Source organism: Chrysemys picta, chromosome 18 (genome assembly GCF_011386835.1).
Source record: "Chrysemys picta bellii isolate R12L10 chromosome 18, ASM1138683v2, whole genome shotgun sequence".
Lineage (NCBI taxonomy): Eukaryota > Metazoa > Chordata > Testudines > Emydidae > Chrysemys > Chrysemys picta.
In genome coordinates, this window is record NC_088808.1 from 22,897,188 (window position 1) to 22,919,533 (window position 22,346).

General features: G+C 45.2%; 1 protein-coding gene across 11 annotated transcripts in view; it reads left to right on the forward strand.

Annotated features, from left to right (window-relative positions):
• The first annotated feature begins 8,495 nt into the window (after nucleotides 1-8,495).
• Nucleotides 8,496-22,346, forward strand: part of CRB2 (crumbs cell polarity complex component 2) — an 84,089-nt gene continuing 70,238 nt past the window's right edge. For 6 of the 11 annotated variants that reach the window (XM_065571980.1, XM_065571987.1, XM_065571979.1 and 3 more), the window contains exons 1-2: nucleotides 8,569-8,708; nucleotides 13,540-14,662. Coding sequence is in view for 1 of the 11 variants with exons in the window: in XM_065571978.1 (XP_065428050.1) it covers nucleotides 8,630-8,708 (79 nt within the window). In the remaining 10 variants the exon portion in view is untranslated. Of the gene's footprint in view, nucleotides 8,709-13,539; nucleotides 14,663-22,346 lie in introns of all 11 variants that reach the window. The other 5 variants (XM_065571981.1, XM_065571984.1, XM_065571982.1 and 2 more) reach the window with 4 other exon arrangements.

The following is a 22,346-nucleotide window of genomic DNA, read 5'->3' on the forward strand; positions in this document are numbered from 1 at the left end:
TAAAAAAAAAAAGGAAAAACACCCATCCTAAAACTACAGAATACATCTGCACATGGTCCCTGCTGAAAGTGCAGCTGCATCATCTATCATAATGGTTCTGATGACTGAGAGCTGCCAATACAGAGCCAGCTGACTGAGACAAAAGTCACAGAGAATTTCTGCTCCTCCCCTTCCTCCACAAGCAGCAATTAGTGCAGTGGTGCTATTCAGGCACCAATGGAACCACTGCCTAATTCTCAGGTACCAGGATGAATTCCTTGGCAGCTCTGGTTTGAATGAGTAAATAGATTTCTTCTCCGATATGCTGGGCAGTCTCATTTCTTCATGAATTGCTACTTGTGTTTATGGCACGACAAGATATTAGATAACACAATAAAAGCCAGGAAGGAGGAAAACTTCCCATTATTCTGTCTAGGAAACCAAATGATAAAGATCTCTGTGATCTGGCAAGAAATGTCCAAACCACCCAATGCTTCCCCAGGCTTCAGGCCCCAGCACAATTAGGGAACAGCTGGGCTGTAAAAGAGCCTGCTGGGTAGTCTCATGCAAATATGCAGATTAAGAATCTTTCCCCTCCCGTCGCTCTTAAATGTTTATTTTTACTTGTTTTGTGCAAATTCCTTGTGTGTGAAAAGTGCCAGATGCTGGAGATGGTGAGACTAAAGAGTCTGGAGGCAAAGTCCTCTTCTTATCCACAGATCTATGGTAGTCTGCCCCTGGGTCTCAACTCTGAGTGGGAGGGACAGATCTGAGGGGTGCAACACTGGTGGTGAATTTTGCCTGTGAATTAGCAGTGAAATGGTTAAGTGGGCCTAATGTTCTGTCTGTCCCAAGAGTGCCCAGTATTTTTAACACCATGAGCTGGATTGTGGAACCTTTACTTACACTGATGTGCACTTGCTCCCATTTGATGCTGTCGGGCTGCCCACACAAATGCTCACCAAGGTGGGCAAGTTTTCCATTATGGGACTACTGTAAGTTCTCTCCAGTGTAAATAAAGGTTTCATAATGTGGTCCCATTTCTGTTGCCATCTATAGAGTGTGGCCTGAATCCCTACCACCTCCTTCCTTTTCTGCACAGATGCCAGCAAAGGATCTGTGAGAATGCGCTGCCATGGTGTTCCTGATCCCCTTACTCCCCTCCTACTCCTTTCTCCTTGTTCTTCTCTGAACAAATTCTAAACCTTTTAATTTAATGCTGCTGCCTGTGGAGCTCCCAGTCCTGCTTTTTACCTGTTTGTTTATATTTTTAAGCCCTTTGCTTTAGGAATGATGTGTCTCTGCATTTCCACTGCAGCATGCCACCCTGTTCTTAATTGACCTTTATCAGGATGTACATTAAATGCAGTCTTTGCAACTTTTCGGAACCTTTTCGGAAGATGTTTCTGCAGCCTATTCCCTCATCATGAATGGCTCCCAATTTCCTTCAGGTGCCCTACTGTCTCCAATAGTCTTTCACAGAACCCATAGTCAGACATGTTGCTGTTTCTTCCTCTAATACAGCATTCCATTCTGTTCCCACCACTTTGACTGAAGTAGCCGGCTCATGGAATGACTCTGTGACTGCCACGAGTGGAACCTGCTTTCCTTCTATGGTGTCATTTGAACACAACTGGAGCTGACCATGCAAAATGTCAGTAAATGAAGCAAAATATTTCTGGGTTTCATTATGAGCCCCAAACCAGCTCCAGTTTTGCAAGCCTGACCACAGGTTATAGATGAATTTGGGGCTGATTCATACCGTTAGATGAAAACCTTGAGAAACTTGGTGCTATTGTTTGAGTTTTTGGACTTGTTTGAACTGGAAGCTCAAAGGGCATGAAAGATTCTGACTTGAGATGCTGCTTCCAAAATCACCACAGCTGCCATTTTCTTTCCCTACAAGTAGTCTGAGGCCCAGATCCTCAGTGGGTGTAAACAAGCATAGCGCTATTGACTTCAGTGGAGACGTGCTGATTTATACCAGCTGAGGAGCTACCTCTTCACTTTTAAAATGCTGTTTGCCCATTTATGTGTGTATATATATATATATTTGTTTATATGGACAAAAGGGTCACTAACTTTCTTGAAGAAGTCTGTTAACCTCAGTGCAGAGAGCTCCATCCAAGATTCCTGTAAACAGATACGTTTGCTCTTGTAAACTTCAAATAACAAAGCTATTGTTAGGAGGTTGCAATTTGGGGAAATAGCAAGGCCGGCAGGATAGTGAGAACCTGTGTGTGGTTCTACTATAGGCATGTTATCTGCAGAGTTGTCACGTCAGCGGCTTCTTGTGTCTGACTCAAAGCAGAAGCTAAGCATTTCTTTCTGTAGAAAGCTACAGGTGAAGACAGGCTATTTACGAGAGATGCTAGCATATCTGGGGCATGGCAACAAATTGTGAAAGGAAAACAATTTAATATTTTCCACTGGTTTTATTTTTCTTTAGGTGGAGAGATATTTCTTGTTGATATTCTGAATATTTGTGAAAGTGACAGAAAACTGAACTGGTCTGGGGAATTCATTACAATAATGTCGCATAGCTATATCTCCTAAATCTCTTGATCACAGCTCTTTTTGGAGTGGCCATCAGACGTGCACTTGGGGGAGTGTAAAGAGGAAACATCTAAGGGAGGAAGTGCAGACAGATATTTAGGGGTCTGGTCTTATGGGGTGCTGAACAACTTCCACTGAGTTCAGTGAGCGATGAGGCTGCTGCGTGCTCAAAGTTTCCTCATTGACTTCAGAAGGAGCAGAATGAGTCTCTGTGTGAGGACACAGCAAAAGAGCAAATCTTGGGGATGTTAAATCCAGGGAATGTTTATTGAAGGTGCATTACTGCAAGGTTTGTTGCACCCTTCATCAATGTGCAGAAGCAGAGAACGAACCCCAAAATGTCTTGGCTTGCAGGGAGTGGGAAGTTTCTCTTGTTTTCATAGCTCTCATTTCTTATTCTTTGTGAGTTTCTATTCACAGCTTGTTGCAGAAGTGTGGTCTTGTGATTAGACTTGGGGCTCAGGACACCTGGGTTTTCTTCTCAGCTCTGCCACTGATTTGCTTGAAATCCTACTGAACCAGTCAAGGATAAAGTATTAAATTTACCAGACTTCTCAGGATTCTGAAATCCTCTTGGTTTTTGCACCCATGAGAATGAACTTTAGAGAGATCTTTCTGCTAGCCTTTGAGGAAAGCCTAGAGGAGCTAAGTTCTAGCTTGTAAAGAAGGAATAACACCCCTGAGCAACTTGGTAACTTGCAGCCTTGTTTTCCTTGAGTCTGATCCTGCAAAGTGCTAAGCCCCTCCTGTGAGGTGCTGAAAACAACAGGGGTAGCAGGTGCTTAGCATTGCATGTTTTGAACCCCTCGTACAGAGTCGTGGTTAGCATTTTACCTTTAACAACGTGTGTAGTTCTGAGCTAACCAGATAGCAAAGCAAAGGAAACAAATGCGTTTCCCAGCTGCATTGGGTTTGCAACCCTTGTTTAACAGAAACCTTCAAATGTCTCATGCTTTAAAGGGAAACTGTAGGTTAGCAATGAGTTTTCTTTTTTCTTTTGGTTAAAAGCCCTGACCTGCATTATTAACAACAGCTTGGAGGATTAAAGTAGAAAGACTCCCCGTTTGAATTAAGTTTGAAAAGAGTTTGCAGTCCCTTTGCACCATTGGTGCTGGCTCTATACTCTTTGCACTTCACTTCACTAGGATAGTGAACACATATTAGTCAATTTTCCTGTTTTGGTTCATAGTAGAACCTCAGAGTTACGAACACCAGAGTTACGAATTGACCAGTCAACCACACACCTTATTTGGAACCGAAAGTATGCCATCAGGCAGCAGGAGAGACAAAAAAACCCCAAACCAAAATAAAAAAGCAAATACAATACAGTACTGTGTTAAATGTAAATTACTAAAAAACATAAACGGAAAGTTTAAATAAAGATCAGACACGGTAAGGAAACTGTTTCTGTGCTTGTTTAATTTAAATTAAGATAGTTAAAAGCAACATTTTTCTTCTGCATGGTAAAGTTTCAAAGCTGTATTCAGTCAATGTTCAGTTGCAAACTTTTGAACGAACAACCATAACATTTTATTCAGAGTTATGAACAACCTCCGCTCCCCAGGTGTTCAGAACTCTGGGGTTCTACTGCAGTATGACTCCTTGGTTTTCTTGCAATGCCCGGGCACAAACACCCCAACAGGGCCGTCGCTACCCATACGCAAAGTACGCAGCTGCATGGGGCACCAAATTTCTTCCCCTGAGGACTGCTACAGGGTTTGGGCTCCCTGCACTCACTGGCGGCAGTACGTAGGGCGACCCAGCCCCAGCCTGCTCTGCTTCCCTGTCTCACAGCCATGCCGCTGGTGAGCAGTTCCCCCCCTGCCCCCCAAGCCTGGGGGCCAGGGGAGTGGAGCAGGCTGGGGCTGGGTTACTCCACTTCCCCCGGTGGAGCTGTGTAGGGCACCAAAATGGCTAGGGACAGCCCTGCACCCTAAGGGAATGTTTTAAATCCAGACAAACTCTCTCTTAATGAGTTTTGTAAAACCATTCTCTCCACTGCCAAAGACTACAAGTTCAGCTATTGTACCTGAGAATGTCCCTTTAAAATAAAGGTGCATTTATCTTTCCCATGTTTCCTTTATTTTCTGGACTCCTGTTTCAATGGTTTACAGCATTTAGACATATATGAATCCCAGCAACTAGATATACTCTCAGTCAAATAGATTTTCTCTTTTCCGAGAGGGTTTCCCTGGTCTCTCTAGAGCGATCAGTTGTTCTCACTGTGCACTTCGTGGGGATCGATATGACTTTGATATTTGGAAGCATTAGCATTCTGTGGCTGTGCAAGTAGTGTGAGATCACTCTATTAACATCTGTTCAAAATTCCCAACATCCCGCCACTATTAATACATAACCATTTTGTCCTTGCTGGGTTCTGTGGATCTCGCTCCTGACACCTGGCTGACACTATGGATTCCACATCACTCTCGTTAGTTTGTACAGTAACTTCTCTCCTTGATCTGACAGTGTAATCACTGAGCAGGACTAATGGCTCCAGGGAAACAACTCCTCCATGGTGTGCTGGCTCCAGCTTTCTCTGTGTGTGTGTGTCTGAGAGAGAGAGAGGTACAGGAGCTTTTTTCAGTCCCTGAAGCTGCATTGTGGCTGAGCAGGGATGAATGAATTGGACTGGGCAGCATTGTGTTTTGCTGCAGTGGCAGCTGTCTGCCGTGCATTTGTGTCCAAATATCAGTGTGCCTCAAAGAAAATTTTGTTTTGGACCCTGAATTGTTGGAACCCTGTTCTGGCCTGACACCGAGACTCCACAAGGGTGTGCTAATGACTGATGCACTCTTTGTATTGTAATATTTTAGAGAGAGAGAGACCACTGCTTTGTTCTCTGCTAAATGGAATATCCGACGTTTGTGTCAGTGATGAATTGTCACACTCTGTTAGCTAGTTACATATAGGACAATGGGCTTTAATACTCCTTGCAGAGGATAGAACATCCTGGGGCTTTTATGCTTGGTGAATTGCATTTTGGGAACTAGCCTGGTTCTGCTAGTGGGGAGGAGAGAGTTGTCTGTTGATTCCTCATGTGGGACAGCGATACATTTCTTATTCCTCAGCCTTCCTTAGAGGCTCCATTAGTTCTACGGGATTTAGGCAGGTTCCCATTAATCCCTTGTGAGCAATTTACTCTACTAGGCCTGAGTAGAAAGGATAGGGAAAAGATTGTTCCATTCTGGCACAGGCCATAATAATAGACATACAGGGGGAAAATATACATATGATTCATTTGGAGATGTATGCAGAACTAGTGTATTTGTAATTAAAGTTAATTGTTTTCTTCAAATGAAGTTTACTCCTGAGTAAACAAATCAATATCTACCTATAACTTTTAACTCTAGTGCCCGACAAATACCCAGCTTCTCATGCTGCCATATATACACCCATTTAGCATTCAGACCACGTTAATCTCCCTATCTTTTAAATCTGGTTTTGCAATTATTTTTACTAATTGATTTTAATTCCTTCTCTTCCTACTTGAACCCTAGAAGGAGATGAGACTCTGAGACCTAGAATTTTTCTTTTGGACAGTTCTCTCTCCCCTCCTGTCTGTAATGTTCTGTGGCTGCATGAACCTGCGAATGTGCATTGGGAACAGAATTTACAGCATTTAGCAGTTCCGGAGGAGGTTTATGTTTTTTAATCCAAACTGCTAAATTAACCCCTGAACACTTGAAACAAATCTGATCTACGTTCCCATTAGCAGACATTAGCATTGCACAGATGCATATGCACACACCTTTTCTGCATACCTCTGTCTCCTACGAAAAGCGCCCTTCACGGTGTATTCTGCATGTGACCATTTCTTACTGTCTTGCTGGAGTAGGGATTGGGACTGAGACACTGTTTAAATGAGAATTATGGTAGGACTCATGTTCCCATGTGTTTCTAATACTGATTCCTCCATAACTAGGGACAATGCATTTTATAACACATCCATCTAATAAGAATCGTTCTCTGTCAAAGTAAGAGAAAGAAGGGTTTGCAAGTGGCTACAGTTACAGTGATTAGGCATTGTGTTGCCTGAACTCCTTATTCTGTGTGACCGATTGAAACAGACTGTGCTAAAATGAGAACAGTCAGGCTGGAGGGAGGTTACTAGCAGAGTTCCTCAAGGATCATTCTTGGGACCAATCTTATTTCATTTTATTAATGACATTGGCACAAAAAATAGGGGTGGGCTATTGAAATTTGCTGATGACAGAAAGTTAGAGGCATCATTAATACAGAGGGGATCGGAATATTATACAGGAAGAATTGCATGACCTTGAGCACTGGAGCAGTAGAAATTGGATGAAATTTAGGGACTGATAAAAATTTCTGATACAATCTGGGACTCATCATTTGGAAATGATAGAGGAGAAATACCTGGGTGTGTTAGTCAATTGCAGGATGACTATGTGCCATCAATGGGATACAGTTGTGCAAAAGGCAAATGCAATCCTAGGGTGTGTCAGGCCCGATGTTTCCAGTAGAGATAGGGAAGTATTAATGCCACTGTACAAGACACTGGTAAGATCTCATCTGGAATACTGTGTATGGTTCTGGTCACCTATGTTCAAGAAAGATAAATTCAAATTGGAAAGGTGCAGAGAAGGGCTGCTAGAATGATCAAGGGAATGGAGAGCCTGTTTTACCAGAGGAGACTTGTTTAGCCTAGCAAAATAGAGGCTGAGAGGAGATGTGATTGCTCTCTATAAATGGGAGGGTGGGGGGTGGAGGGGTAAACACCAGGGAGGGAGAATAGCTGTTGAAGCTAAAGGACAATATTGGCAAATGGGTACTGTGAATACATTTAGGTTGGAAATTAGAAGGTTTCTAACCATCAGAGAAGTGAGGTTCTGGAACAGCTTCCCATTGGGAGTTGTGGAGGCAAGCAAGTTAATGAGTTTTAAAATGGAGCTTGATAAATTTATGAATGGGATTATATGACGAGGTTGCCTATGATAACAGGCGATAGGACCCAATGAGCTAGAAGATCCCTTCTAGTCCTATGTCCCTATGAAACAAGACCCTGACCTAGCAGCACTGCGGATATAATAGCTGCATAGGGTGGAAGACTTGCTGGGGTCTGTAACACAGTTGGTTGCAGATAGATTGGGAGTCAGCAGAGATGGGGACTTCCCTGCTCTGCCACTGACTCACTGTGCAACCTTGGGCAAGTCACGTCACCTCCCCGTGCCTCAATTTCTCCATCTGTCAAATGGGGATAATGATACTTTCCCACTTTTACAAAGTTCTTGGAGATCTACAGACTGTTCAGTGGAAATGCAGAATGTTGTGACTGCACGACCCATTGCCAGTTACCAAAATTTACAAATTAGTGAACAAGCAAACAAACGTAATTTAAAAAAATTAACATACTGCTTCACAAAATGCATTTTGTTAACTTATTCTGATAAATGTAGTGTCAATGTTAACTATGATGATGCAGCACAATATCCTGATTAAATTGTCGGTACAAGTAACTAAGTCTCAGTGATATTAGACTTCCCTATGTCGCTCTATTCAATTGTTTATGGTTATTAATTGTCTGGCACTAACAAGGCTAGGCTTTTTCCATTGGGAAAGAAGAAACAGCCCCTGCCCCCATAGTGCTTACAATCTAAGGCCCCAGTCCTGCAGCTGGAATCCAGCAGACAGATCCTTGGGCCTGCACAAAGGTCAGCATGGAGGAATGGAACTGTTTGCAAGATTGACGCCTAAAAGACATACAAGGGGTACAGCACAAGGTGGTAATTAGCCATGTTTAGTATAATGCTCGGGTAACTAATTTGTGGCACTGTTTTTTCTGAGAGCATTATTAGGTTTGTGTATTGTTAAAGGTTCTCCTATATTTGAATTTGTGTACTATGCAAATATATAGTAGTACAGCAGGACTGTTTGTGTGTGTGTGTACATCTTTAAGAAGCTGGCTCTTGTCTAAATGCTTAAGTGAGAGCCAGTTGGAGGTAGAGAGAGCGAGCAGATGGAAGCAGGGATAGCTGGAGTGTGAGAAAGTTTGTCAAGAGATAAACTACAGCTGCATGTGTATTGTAAGCAGAGAGTCTGTAATGTTCACCACAAGGATCTAACCGGTGATATGCAAGCAACAAGACTGTCTATGGGAGGAGTCATAAAAGGCACTTTGCTAAAATGGGAGCAATTCCTAATGCTTGCAGGTCAGTGCTGGGTCTTGCAAAAGTTGTATTAGTTTTTTTTCTCTTGAATTGCGTTACTGTTGTGAAGACTCGGAGGCTATATCCAAACATCACTTCAGTTCACAGCATCTGTGTTAGAAACACACCTGCTAATCCTTAAAATATGTTTTGTTTGTGTTTTTCTCTTTGGTGGCAGAATGCAAGGTACCCACTTGATAGATTTTTATCAGAACTAGGCAGCAGGGGAAGTGGCTGGTGGGTCTAGAGAAGGAGATGTGAAGTGTGAAAACAGCCATATAGCACTGAGCATTTTTAAATGCTTTAAACCTGTTTAAAATGGTGAGTCACCACCCAGCTATGTCTTGAGGAACCAACCTGTTACCCAGAGAGAGAGAGAGTTTTTATGGGCTATGAAGAGTGACATTTTTCTTTTTCCTAGCTTTCTCCAAATATTTGGGATTTTTTGTTTTCTTCCATTTCTCACTCAAATACTCGCCTGCTCTCCAGAAAGCCTCTGCCCAATGGGCAATGTAGGGTCAATCATTCAGAGGCATGTTTCCTGATAGGCTGTTCCTAGTGTTAACTGCAGATGCACAAAGACGTATCTAAAGTCATATGCACCTTACATCCGTAATCAATTTAAGGAGCCAGGAATTCAAGGAGGTTTCTGCTTAATTCCCTGGCCTTGGAAGAGAAGATGCTGGGAATATCCTTGTTGATTCTGCACTGATAGAAGTAGACAGACCCCTTTCCCCAGCTCACCCTGCAGTTAGCCTGATGTAAAGTATTTTGAGTGGAGCTGTCTGCTTTTTCTGCTGTCAGTAGGACTTTGCTCTGAGTAAAGGCGTAAGAACAGCTGTTTTGTTAGGAATCTATCCATTTGGTGCAGGGCTCGACTTGTCATTGGCTTTTTGAACTAGTTGCCTTCTGTCCAGATAATAACTGATGTTTGGGAAGATAACATTCTAATACCTTATTGGCATTTTACTCCCTGGTCCTATTAATGTCACAAGAGGGAGCCAGAAAGGCAACTCTGCCTTTCATATTGAATTCAGTTGAGCGGCAGCATTGGGAATCACTCCAGGTCTGTGATTTGCGGTGCTCATTGACAGAGCTACTGGACAATGAAAACACTATCCCAGGAGCATCAATGAGCTGGATTTAGCATAGTTACCTTAGATGCTTCAGGTTTATTGGCAAAAAGAAGAACAGGAGGACTTGTGGCACCTTAGAGACTAACAAATTTATTAGAGCATAAGCTTTCGTGGACTACAGCCCACTTCTTCGGATGCATATAGAATGGAACATATATTGAGGAGATATATATACACACATACAGAGAGCATAAACAGGTGGGAGTTGTCTTACCACCTCTGAGAGGCCAATTAATTAAGAGAAAAAAAACTTTTGAAGTGATAATCAAGCTAGCCCAGTACAGACAGACAGTTAGATAACAAGTGTGAGAATACTTACAAGGGGAGATAGATTCAATGTTTGTAATGGCTCAGCCATTCCCAGTCCTTATTCAAACCGGAGTTGATTGTGTCTAGTTTGCATATCAATTCTAGCTCAGCAGTTTCTCGTTGGAGTCTGTTTTTGAAGTTTTTCTGTTGTAATATAGCCACCCGCAGGTCTGTCACTGAATGACCAGACAGGTTAAAGTGTTCTCCCACTGGTTTTTGAGTATTTTGATTCCTGATGTCAGATTTGTGTCCATTAATTCTTTTGCGTAGAGACTGTCCGGTTTGGCCAATGTACATGGCAGAGGGGCATTGCTGGCACATGATGGCATATATCACATTGGTAGATGTGCAGGTGAACGAGCCCCTGATGGTATGGCTGATGTGATTAGGTCCTTTGATGATGTCACTGGAATAGATATGTGGACAGAGTTGACATCGGGGTTTGTTACAAGGATAGGTTCCTGGGTTAGTGGTTTTGTTCAGTGATGTGTGGTTGCTGGTGAGTATTTGCTTTAGGTTGGGGGGTTGTCTGTAAGCGAGGACAGGTCTGTCTCCCAAGATCTGTGAGAGTAAAGGATCATCTTTCAGGATAGGTCTGATGATGCGCTGGAGAGGTTTTAGTTGGGGGCTGAAGGTGACAGCTAGTGGTGTTCTGTTATTTTCTTTGTTGGGCCTGTCTTGTAGGAGGTGACTTCTGGGTACTCGTCTGGCTCTGTCAATCTGTTTTTTCACTTCAGCAGGTGGGTATTGTAGTTTTAAGAATGCTTGATAGAGATCTTGTAGGTGCTTGTCTCTATCCGAGGGATTGGAGCAAATGCGGTTATATCAGGTTTATTGGATTATTGTTTACATTGTCCCCAATTGTATAAAGTTTGCAAAATCCTACAGGGCTATTTTGGCCTGACTTGATAGAGTTCCTAAAAGTGCATAGATTTGGGTAAAGTCATATGAAGATACCAAGGCCATAAGGTTCGAAGTACTATAGGCTTTCATCAGACACCTGGGAGGAATGGTGCTGTGGATGGAAAGACCTTGAGACCCCTGTGGCTGTGTCCTCACTAGGGGAATGAAGTTTATTTTTAACCTCTGTTGAGTGAACCCACATTAGGATCCTAGTGAATAAAAGACTGTTGTAGTTTTAACCCAGGTTGGCTGGTTGAAGTAAAACTTGGGGGGGGGGGGGGTGAGTGAGAAATTCAGGTTTGTCCTAGTGGAGACAAGGCCTATGTAGTTGTTAATAAGTAGCACTCTGCAGCTTCCAGGTGCTGTGCTGACACTTGCGAATTAACCCTGTGAGGTTGGTTCCAATTTTAAACTACTTAGCTCTTTATTTGGGATCTTCAGCCCTTAGAGAGAGGAAGTCCAAAGCTAGCTCCAACTCTCTCAACTGGGTTTATCTTTAAACTTTTTCCAAGTTTATCTTGACTTTGCAGATTGGGATGTCAACACAGAGAGAGTCTGACTTGGCAAGGCAACAGGGTGAGCTGTTGTCAGCCACTGGATTAGAAATTTGCAGTTCCTGGCACCCAAGCCCGTGCTCAGCCTGCAAGACTCCATTACGTCTCCGTCAGGGTGGGCAGCATGCAGATTTGCTTAGAGTTCATTTTCTTTTCCAGACTTCCTCAAGGAGCTGGTGTGGAACCAGCCTCTGAAAGCCATAAAAAAGCAGGATTGGATTGGATTCCACCTAGGGCATGAGCAACTGAGGACCTCTTTAAAAAAAGGAATTGTGCAGTTGAGCCCTTAGCACTGCATTCTGCCCTCTGATGCACATGTATAGCAGTCAGTGGGATCTGTAGGCAGACTTTAACTGTGTACATCTGTCTCTTTGCCTGCACAGGGTAACCTCGCATGAAGAGAACCTTGCTGAACTCCTACAGTGGGATGAGCTGTGGGTAGAATTCTGACTGGTGTATTATAGCAGGGCCTGTTGGTTCCAAGTCAGGCATCAAATGGGGCTTAATTCAGCCTGATGTAGCAGCTTGATATTCCAGAGCCATCAAGCTGCCTTTGGTTCAGATGTATTGATGAACTCCCACCACCAACTGTGCATCATTGAGCAGGCCAATTATCAGAGCTAATGATTCACAGGTGCTTGTCTTGTGGGTCAATACCAGCTCCCAACAGCTGGGCTACTGTGAAGAGCAACTCAACAGCAGCTTGATTTTTGCCTTCAAAGCATTCACTGTAAGAGAAGCAGGAGTAAGAGCTGCCTTTAGGGCAGAGATAGACACTGCAGCCCCAAGGGCGTCTCAGTTTCCCTCTTCCCCGCCCCAGTCACCATGATTCAGCTGATCAACTAGCATTGGGGAGCCCAAAACAGAATGAAGTGGGCAAAAACTCTGACTGTTCATTTCATAGAGGTCCCCGCAGTGGCCATGCCTGGTTCTTTTCAGTGTGTAGTCAAATGCCATGGGATTCAGGGGATGATGCATTGGAGAAGATTCTTGACAAACCTGCAGAATAAAGTCTAAGCTAACTGGTAATATTGTCATGGAGGTTTTTGAGGTCTCAAAAGCAGTAGCTAATCTCTGATCCATCTTCAGCTAGCATGGAGTTGGGAAATGCTCCTGAATTGGTTGCCTTGCTGTCACCACACAGTTTATTATTGCAAGGCAGTAGGTGAGCTGAGCCCTCTGCTTAATATTCGATTGTGATTGCTTTCCTGCCACTACCTCCTGCTCTTCTCTCCCTGGACCCTGGTTTGTTCCTACCATTGTCATAACCTAGACTGTAAGAGCAGGGCCTGTTCCTTGGTAAGAGCCTTGCGAGACCATTGCAATACAAATCATTAACTGAAAACGGAGAGCTAGCAAATGAAACTGAGTTGGTGCAGTGCCTATGAACCTAGAAATAATACTTCTTGAACTTTCAGTCGATGCAAAAACTTTGATTTTTTTTTTTCTTTTCTTAAACCGGGTTAAGTGGTCTCTTCAGGAGTGATTTTTTTCCAACAGGCTCGTTTTAATCAGCTAATGCTTAGTGCTTTCATCATGCTCTGCGCTTTCATCATGCTCTTTATTCAAAGATGTCCAAGCACTATGCAGTTACAGTGAAAAGCAGCTCCATGCTGAAAAGCCAGGGTATTACTACACCCAGTATTGTATGCTCAGTGAGAGTAATTGGTCCCATTTGTTGACTTCAGTGACAAAAATATGTTCTTTCTAATTACTCCAATGAGCCCTGAAGAGCCAGAAAAGCTATGGGAGAGGGAACTGGATTCCATTATGGTGCCTAGATCACCAATGGATTTGTTAACTAAATTCTAATTGAAGGTAAATTCTGAGGCATTTACACTTGTATGAAATCCTGTGTGAAGACCTCGGCAGCAAGCTTGAAATCTCTTGTGTCTGAGCAGTGCTGACCTTCGGATATTTGCCTCCTCTTAGATGTCCTATGTGGTATGACAGATGGACAGTATTTGGATGGAGTCCCCAGCGACAAACATCACAATGACATTAAATGCCTCTGCCCATCTGGCAATCTATGCTACAGTGACCTCTGCCAAGCTCCCAGCTTCTGTCACCCAAGTGAGGCTGGAGATAGCTACTCCTGCACATGTGGGCAAGATCAGTACCATATGGCATCTGGAGGAGAGGTAGCAGTTGAATTGGAGATGAGAGTTGGGGCTCTGCGGAGCACAGTTAAATCTAATGCTATAGTCCCTGCTCCAATATAGCATTATTAAGAAATGTTTGCTTGCCTTTCCCACTATGGCTCCATCAATAAGATTGCTAGCTTGGACATTTAGACCTGAAATCTGTGACCCATTTCGATGGTCCATGATACAAGAGATTCATGGGCAGCTTCCCCAGCTGGTGAATCAGGTCTCTGCACTGGAAGAAATTAGCTGGCAAGCCTGTGAAAATGAAACCTCAAGATGCATTTGTGTGTGGGGCCATTCCTGTGTCCTTGTCCCTTCTCTGCATCATGATAGATAAACGCATTTATGGAAATAGCTGGATGTCTTTAGGCTTGGAGCCAGCAGCGTTTGATTCTGGAATGAAGCATTCAGTAATGTTTAAATTCATGAAAATGAGCCCCACTGAAATAGGGGAATATCTATCATCTTGGGTAATATCTCTCGTCCCCCAGCCCTTGGCACTCCCACGACCTTTATTCATGCTGCCCACAGACATACAGTGCATCATCTTGCAGGGTCATGCTACCTGCAGACACATGTCCCCTGCCCTGGCTTTCAGGCTGTGTTTATCCTTCCTACTACCTGTCCATGAATCTTAGTGCCAAGCTAGGGGGAATCAGGCTGAGTGTGGGGTCTGTGGTGAGCGGCAAGCCTGGAGAGTCATCTAAGCAAGCCCAAGTCAGTTTTGTGTTACCCACTGCACCCCATACAGATAGAATGCATGTGAAAACTGCAATGCCTTCTTTCTTTGTGCAGTTCCTTCCCTCCCCCTGATCAGAACAAGCAGCTCCCGTTGGGCCTGGAGGAAGAGCTCAAGGGCAAGAAAAACTGTTACTCTGGAGGACCTAGATGATGATGGGTCTCCCTAGGTACGTGAGTTGCAGCTATTAAAAGTTGGTGAGTGGCTGTAGTTATGAGAGAGGCATTTGCTTGCACTGGAGCAGCAGCACCACTTCCCCCTCATCAGATATCCTCGGGAGGTTTTGGGAGGAGTCCAGTTGAGTATCTGATTTAAAATGGCTCCAGTAACTTCTGGGCCGAGAGAGATGAAGGGAAACGTCTTAAACTATATAGGGGGTGGAATTGGCAATCTGCAAAAAATTGAGAAAAAGGGTGGAAGGGGCTGTTGAAGGGCTTGAGCTTGATTGCAGACTCCTAGTGCAATGAGAGAGATCATGGCGTCAACAGGCCAAGCTGAAATGGGGAAACAAAATGCAAGGGAAGCAACAAACGTTACAGTACAACACTGGCGCTAGGGCTGGGTCCCAGTGCAGCATGAGATGCTATTTCATCAATAAGCAGATGGGAGAAAAGATGCTGTTTTATCACATTGCTTCCAGAGCAACTTGGAATCATCCTCGTTGGAGGAGTAAAGTTAGCTAATCAGAGGGGAGCTGTACCACCCTCCTCCCAGGAGTGGGGAATCTAGGATATGAAATAACCCAAGTACAGAGTGTGATGGGATTGGGAGGCTATGAGGCTACAAATCCTCAACTTTCAGCATTGGGCATGGTATTGTTAGGGTTGATCTCCCTATGGACAAGTGCTACGCAGATATCCCCCAGTTTTTGTCATATAACTTCTGTCTCCCCGATTCCATTCCTAACAGTTCTTGGGCACATCAGTCCTAGACTGCAAGGACTTGTATTAGTCCAGTCCTGTAGACTAGCTGTATGGTGCCCAGCAGCTTTTGAGAAGTCCTGATGGCCCTAAGTGTCTGATTTTTGAGGGGGCATCCAGGATTTAGTTACATGTATTAAAATAGTGTCCAAAATTTTAGACCCAAATCTCTGAGACTTTCTGATAAGAAATTAGCTACCTTAGAGCACCTACCTGCCTGGGTTGGATTCTCCTGTGTGAGCTGGAGACAAAAAGGTCCCTTTCACAGCACTGAGCTCTCCATCCTACCTCCTCTTATAATGGAGCAGCATGTTTCAGCAGGGAAAAGTGAGTGCAGAACTTCTCTACATTAGTTGCACAGTGCAACGCTGAACTGCTAAGGATAGTGTGGTAACCGATGTTGGGGTTAGTGGATTCTGAAATTAGAAGCACTGTCATAGCATTTGAGTGTGGTTTGCTTGCCTTGCTTCTTGTGCTTTACTTGGGAGGAAGAATAAGTAGAGACGTGTGTGGATACAAAATTTGTATCCACATCCAATCCATTATCAGCAAAAATGGCCTGCGGATATTTGCATCTGTAGCCACGGATTTGCAGGGCTCTAGGAATAAGCAAATGAAGAGTACTGCCATTGAAGTGTTTTAAATTAAGCAGTATTGGGAGAGTTCTGGTCTGATCCTTTCCCATCCGGTAGGCAGTGGGCTCTGTGCTCCTGGTCACTTCCCAGAGTTAAACTGCTGTTCGAGGTGTCGTCTGGGCCAAAGGCTCCAGTTTTCATGAACACACGTGCTGGTGGTTTTTGTTGCAAGCCCTTTGGAAATTTAACCAGTTAGTGAGTTAGCTGTGAGGGCTTAGGGGCTGCTCTCCATCTCAGCATTCATGATCCTTCTTTGGCAGCAGGAGAAAAAAAGAGAAGCCGCAGCCATCTAGATGTTGCTTGTGTTGGGAAGTTAGGGAAATAGGGAGATCTGGAACTGACTTTTCCAGACATGGCCTTGAAGGGTCCTTGAGATTGTCATTTACCCAAAGCAGTGGGGATGTAAAATGTTCAGCTTGGAAAATGTTACCTCAAGTAACGACCTCCATCCGATGTGCAGCTTAATGGCCTGCCTAGCCATGGAGAAGGTGTGTTCTGTGTGTATTTTCTTTCTCAAACCATTGACTGCATCAGTGCATTTCTACCAGGCTGGTTCCAATACACCATTTTCAATGCTGTGTCCTCAGTGCATTGCATGCTTTCCTCTCTTTCTAGAAGTGGGTGAGGCCTTGCTTATATTGACATGTCCTGCCGTCCTGGGAGACTCTCTGATTCATGTGAGCCAGCTGCATGAGCAAGAGCTGACAGTGTCCTTGTGCACAGGAGGGACAGAACCCAGCTAGGTGAAGTGATCCTCTGGATCACTTCACTGGAGTACTGGAAATGTGTCCTGGAGCGTTTAGAAATGAGAGAGACTCCAGAAACAGGAAAAGACCCCTGGTCCCTACATGCCCCTACTGTGACCCACCTTGTTGAACTTGTTCCCCTTCCTGCCAGGGAAATATGCCCAAATTTGCTTAACGTCATCAATATGCCATGAGCCAGAGGCCCCACTTACTGAAGACAGCAGCCCTTCCCCCTCACTTTTAGTACAAGAGAGGCCTGTGGAGACTGCAGAAGAATATGGAGCAGTATATGCTGGGAGGCGTAGTCCCCATAAGCCTCATCTCTGTAGCAAAGATGCAGACAGCCATGAGCCACGTGTGGTAGAACTTTGAGGGCTGTACTTTGTCTGCAGGACATGCTGTGACGGCTCTTGCTCATGGGCCCCAGTTGGATCCATTTGTTCTTCAGTTCTGGCTCGGGCAGAACCCCCAGTTGCCCCCCTGAGGGATGAGCATATGCAGAGCATTACATTTGCAGGCCATTTGCCAGCCAGGGTTCAGAGCACAGCACCTGTAATTCAGCTCTAACTGCACGGCTCCTATTGGTCGTGGCTCAGTTTTTCCTCCATGCTGATTGTTTAGCTTCTCCCGTGAAGCCTGCTGTGTGTACCAGGCACCTATGTGATTCAGGGGCTTTCTGCAATGCTGTGAATAGTATTAAACATGCCAGTTTAAAGGGCCACGCTTCTTGGCTGGTGGATCAGAAAATTACCCAGCTGTGCCCTCTAGTGGCTCTGAGTGGCATCTTTCCTGTGATGATAGTCCCGTGGAAAAAGAAGGAAAATTATTTGGCAGGATTGCTCTGAAATGCTCATAAACAGTCACACAAATTCCGATAATAAACCCAACTCCAAGATACCCTCTTAGACCAAGGCAACATGTCAGATGTCTCTTGCTTCCTGTTAACTCTTTATTGAGGAGACTCTCCTCCTCCCCACCCCTTGCTAGGTGCTCCCCATTAGCCAATCAACATTCACACTATCCTGTCTCCCCATAGGGGCCCCTTAGAAGGATTTGCCTCCGGTGAAGTGGCTGTATGCAGTGGAAGCAGATCAGAGGGGCTTAGAGACCGCCTGGAGTACTTCAGTGAGGTTGCACATAGGCCAAGAGGCACCTGTGTAGTTAGGGGCTGGTTTCTGTGACTCCCCTTAGGGATAACTCAGCAGGAGAGTGGCTCCATCTCCTCTGTGCTGTGCAGAGGTTGCAAGTTGCCCCACAGGATTGCAGGAGCATGTGCTCAACCAGGGCAGGTGCTGTACATTTAAGAGAGTTAAAAAGAGATGGACCCCTTGCTAAAGGTCATACACTCTCTGTTCTGAGTGAATGAAGTATTTTATTGGGTTCTGCACATGGTACACATACTTGGTGGGAACCACTGGTGCCAGGAAGGCCAGGTTATCTCTAACTAGTGGGTAACTATCTCTGGTTCATTTGTGTTCTCTCTAGTCCATCCCCCACAACTCCCTTGGGCCAGTGCAGGATTGTTCCCTGATTTTTTTCTGGTGCTGTTTGATCAGACGAAGCCCTCTGGGTTTGTTGCATTTATATCATGAGGATGAAATGAAACACTGGTGCTGAGGAAGAACCTGTGGGCTCCAAAAACGTATGTGACATGATTGCCACTGATGGATATATACTGAATATACCACCAGACCACCTTAAGGATCTAGCCAGAGATCGATCTGGGTGATGCTCCATCTTCACGGAGGCCAGGTCTCTTTGGGATTTGCCATGAGAAGGAGGATTTGATCAGAGGAAGTTTTTGCTTTGAGGTCTGATTTCCTGGTGCTTGTGGTCTTACTGTCACAGCATCAGCAGTGTCCCCAGCGTCTCCGTTAATGCAGACTTTCACAGAAACAGCCTATTGTATTAACCAGTTGACAAGAATAAACCATCCCTTGTGGTTATGCTCTCTTGAGTCCTGTAGCTGCTACAATCCAAGACAACGATAGTCTCTCACCACAAGATGGCATCTGATAGCTGTCCTTTTCCAGGCATTGGTGCAGCACTGGGGAAAGGTAGACTGCAAACCCACTGGCTATGTGTGCATCATATACATTGCATCAAGCTTTGACCTTCAGCCACAGATGTATTCCAGGCAACTCTTACTACCCAGGCTAATGCTAAAAAAAGCACTATATGGAACGGTCTTGCCCTGTTTATCCCTAAACACTAGAATGCTGCCTGAAATCAAACACCTTCTGTGCTCTGGGGAAGTTGGATGTGGATCTGAGCTCTGCCTCTCCAGCCCATTTCTCCATGGGCTCACTGTGTTATGAGACTCCAATGCGCCTGCTCCCTCTGGCCCATTGATTCAGACCTCTGTGCCTTCATGTGGGAGTGACTGGTATCCCACTCCAGGCGTTCTGCAATCACAGGATGTGTCAGGTCTAGGGAGGAGGCTGCATGGGTTTATACATGGATAGCACTAATCAGCAGTGATTGGAAATTAGAATGCCGAATATGCCTGGAGAGTGCACTGAGGGTTGGTCAGATTGTCCAGAATCAGAGCTTGGTATGGTTTGCCATGCTTTAGCAATTGCTCTGAGCCTTCAGTTCTCAAACAGGCAAAATTGTTGCTTGGCTTCTGGAGAGTGAGGATTGCAGAAAGGGGGCCTTAGATAGTGCCTGGTGCGGGCTGGTTGCAATGGACCGAGTCAGTTTCATAAGTTAAATCCAGGGGTATTGCAAAAAAAAAAGCCTGACTTTCTTTGTAACTCTCTGTCAGAACTATGTCTGGTTGGTTGGATTTGGTAGTGCAAAGGGGACATCTGGTGGCCAGTTAGAAAAATGATGGTTCTGCATTCTTCAGGGATGTCCTGGGGACTGTTCACTCATCGTATGCAACTCTACTAAGAGATGATCCTGGAAAGCCCCAAACTTTCCACATATCAAACCTTATTTGAGCATCTTCAGTTTGCAAAACTGAGCGGGAGCTCTCTCCAGAAGGGGCTTTCCAGTGAGATTTCAGGCGCTGCTGCTACTGGTCAGGCTGGAAATTCTAAAACTCCAGCTGTCTTTGTAGTATTTTGGCATTTCCCTGCTATGGTTGGAAGCAGAAGGGCCTAGGGAGTTAAATTCCTCATGCTGGCTTTGAGTGGAAGCTCAAGGTGGTTCATTCTTTGTCAGAATTGGCTCATCTGCCCTAATTCCAAGTCCTTTTGCAACTGAGGGGATGTGATGATTTCCCCTTGCTGGTGCCTGACAAATCCAGAGGGAGAAGGATCTGGGTGCTAGGTGAACTTGGGGTCAAAGGGGTTTGAGATTCTCAGGGGGCAAAAATCAGAAACAAATCGAAGTTGTCTCCAAGGTGACTGCTCTCTTGTGGCTGTATTGTTTATTTGGGGTGAATAGAATTTGTACTCAATCATGAGTCCTCCCTTGGGAGAGTGAGGCTCTCTCCTTTAATGCAGGTGTGGCTAGGAACTCCCAAATTCTAATCACAGCTCTGATACCATATCCTTCTGTGATATTAGGAGGGTCACAGCATCGCTATGTGCCTCAGTTTCCCCATCTGTAATAGGGTAATGCTGCACTACCTGTCAGGGGGTTATGGGGTTCGGTGTAGACTTGTACTGCTCTTTGAATGGCAAGTGCTGAGTATTACGATGGTCTGGGGTTGGGATGGTTCGGGTATTTGTTTGCTTGGTGAAAGTCTGTGAGTACAGCTCTTTGAGTTCTTTGGGGGAATGTGCTACATGGAGAATGAAAACCGAAAGAGGATACTTCATACCACCCCCACCCCTCCATTTAATCCAAACTGCCCATTTTCCTGGCCTGCATCTCTGGCTCTGGGAGTTTCCTGCCTGCTGGGAATAGAGGCTTTGCTGTTCTACTGGGTTTAAGTCTCCCATAATGAGTGTTACGCAGCTGTGTCCTTGGCTCTAACTGTAATACTATGGTAAAGAGCAGATTATGCTGGAGCTGGGCTGCAGCAGCAATGTGGAGGTGGCACAAACCATGACCAGTTCAGGGAGGGTTTTAGCAAGGATGACTAAGGACTTGGCGCTTACGCTTTAGATCACAGATCCTCCCAATTGTTTTCCTCCTATGGAAATGTAGCCGAGCCTAACAAATCAGGGCCTTAACTGACTTACATTAAGGTCCTTTAATTGGACTAAGCTGTTTAATTCCCCATCTGGGGTTTGTGTGCCCTGGGGACCCAGACGGAGCTGGGCTGCTATTTGTGCTGGCAAAGACCAATACCATTTCTATCCAGAATGCTGAAAAATTAACTTCAGATATCCTCAAAGGCAGGTGCTGGATTAAGGCTTTTTGATTATTATAATGAAGGAAGCAGATGGCCTGACCTGTGCAAGCTTCATTAGCTTAGGCCCAATGTGACCCTAAACAAGCCCTCAGTCCCAGCAGGCCTATCGGATGCTGTGTCATCCTTTTCCCCAGTGGCCGCTGATCGCAGGTTCACCTTTTGCAAGGCGTCGGTCCCCTCCTCCCTTGCTCTGTGTCTCGAATAACAGTGCAGGCAGCGTGAAAGAAGAACAGGCGCATGTGGCTTGGCTCTATTTGCAGATGCTTTTGACTGTGGACTAGGTACCTACTTCTCTTTCCCGGGCGGTGCATTTACTGGTAGTTCATGGCTGGTGTCTGTCTGCACAAGGGCTACGCCCAATTTTCATAAAATGGAGTGGATTGCAGCAGCCCTTGTGCTTATTTAAGGGGGAAGGTGCCCTGAGACTCGGGTCATATACGATCTTAGTGCGAGCAGGGTATCGGACCTAGAGTCTCTGTGGACTGCACTTGCATATGAAAGATGAGTTCACCGTGTAGAACTGTAGCTGCACGTTAGCCCCTGTCTTGTGTATTAACTGATACAATGTTAAACACTCCATGTAGATCAGGACTGTTGTGTTTTAAAACCAGCGCCCACTGGTCATGGTTTACACTTGGGTTAATGCTGACCGGATGGCACTCTTTCAGACATGACAGTCCTTGACTACCAGGAGAGCTGAGTCACCTCTAACATCATGGTGCTCTAGCATGATAGAAGTACCCAGTGTAGACCAAGGCCCGGTTCTATTCAGCATGTCCAGAAATGGGTGCTCCTCTTTCAGTCCAACAGAAGAACTTTGTAGAGAGAGATGAGCAGAGAATTCCTCTCTGTAATGAACAGAGGTGAGCCCTTTCCCATTAACTCAACCTGGCCAGGGGATGGGGTGAGCACTAGCGGGAGCCTAAGGAATAAGGAAGTCACTCAGCAGGTGGTTATAGCTTAGGAGTGGGCAAACTTCAGCCCACGGGCTGGATCCAGCCCGTGAGCCGTTTTAAGCCAGCCCGCAAGCACCTGCTGGGGAGCAGGGTTGGGGGCCACACCATGCGGCTCGGCCCCGCTCTGGCCGGGGCGCTGGGTTGGGGGCCGCATCATGCAGCTCAACTTTGCTCCAGCTGGGACAACGAGATCAGGGCCGCACCATGCGGCTCCTGGAAGCCATGGCATGGTCCCGCTCTAGCCGGGGTGCAGGGTCAGGGGCTGCTCCACGCGGCTCTTGGAAGCC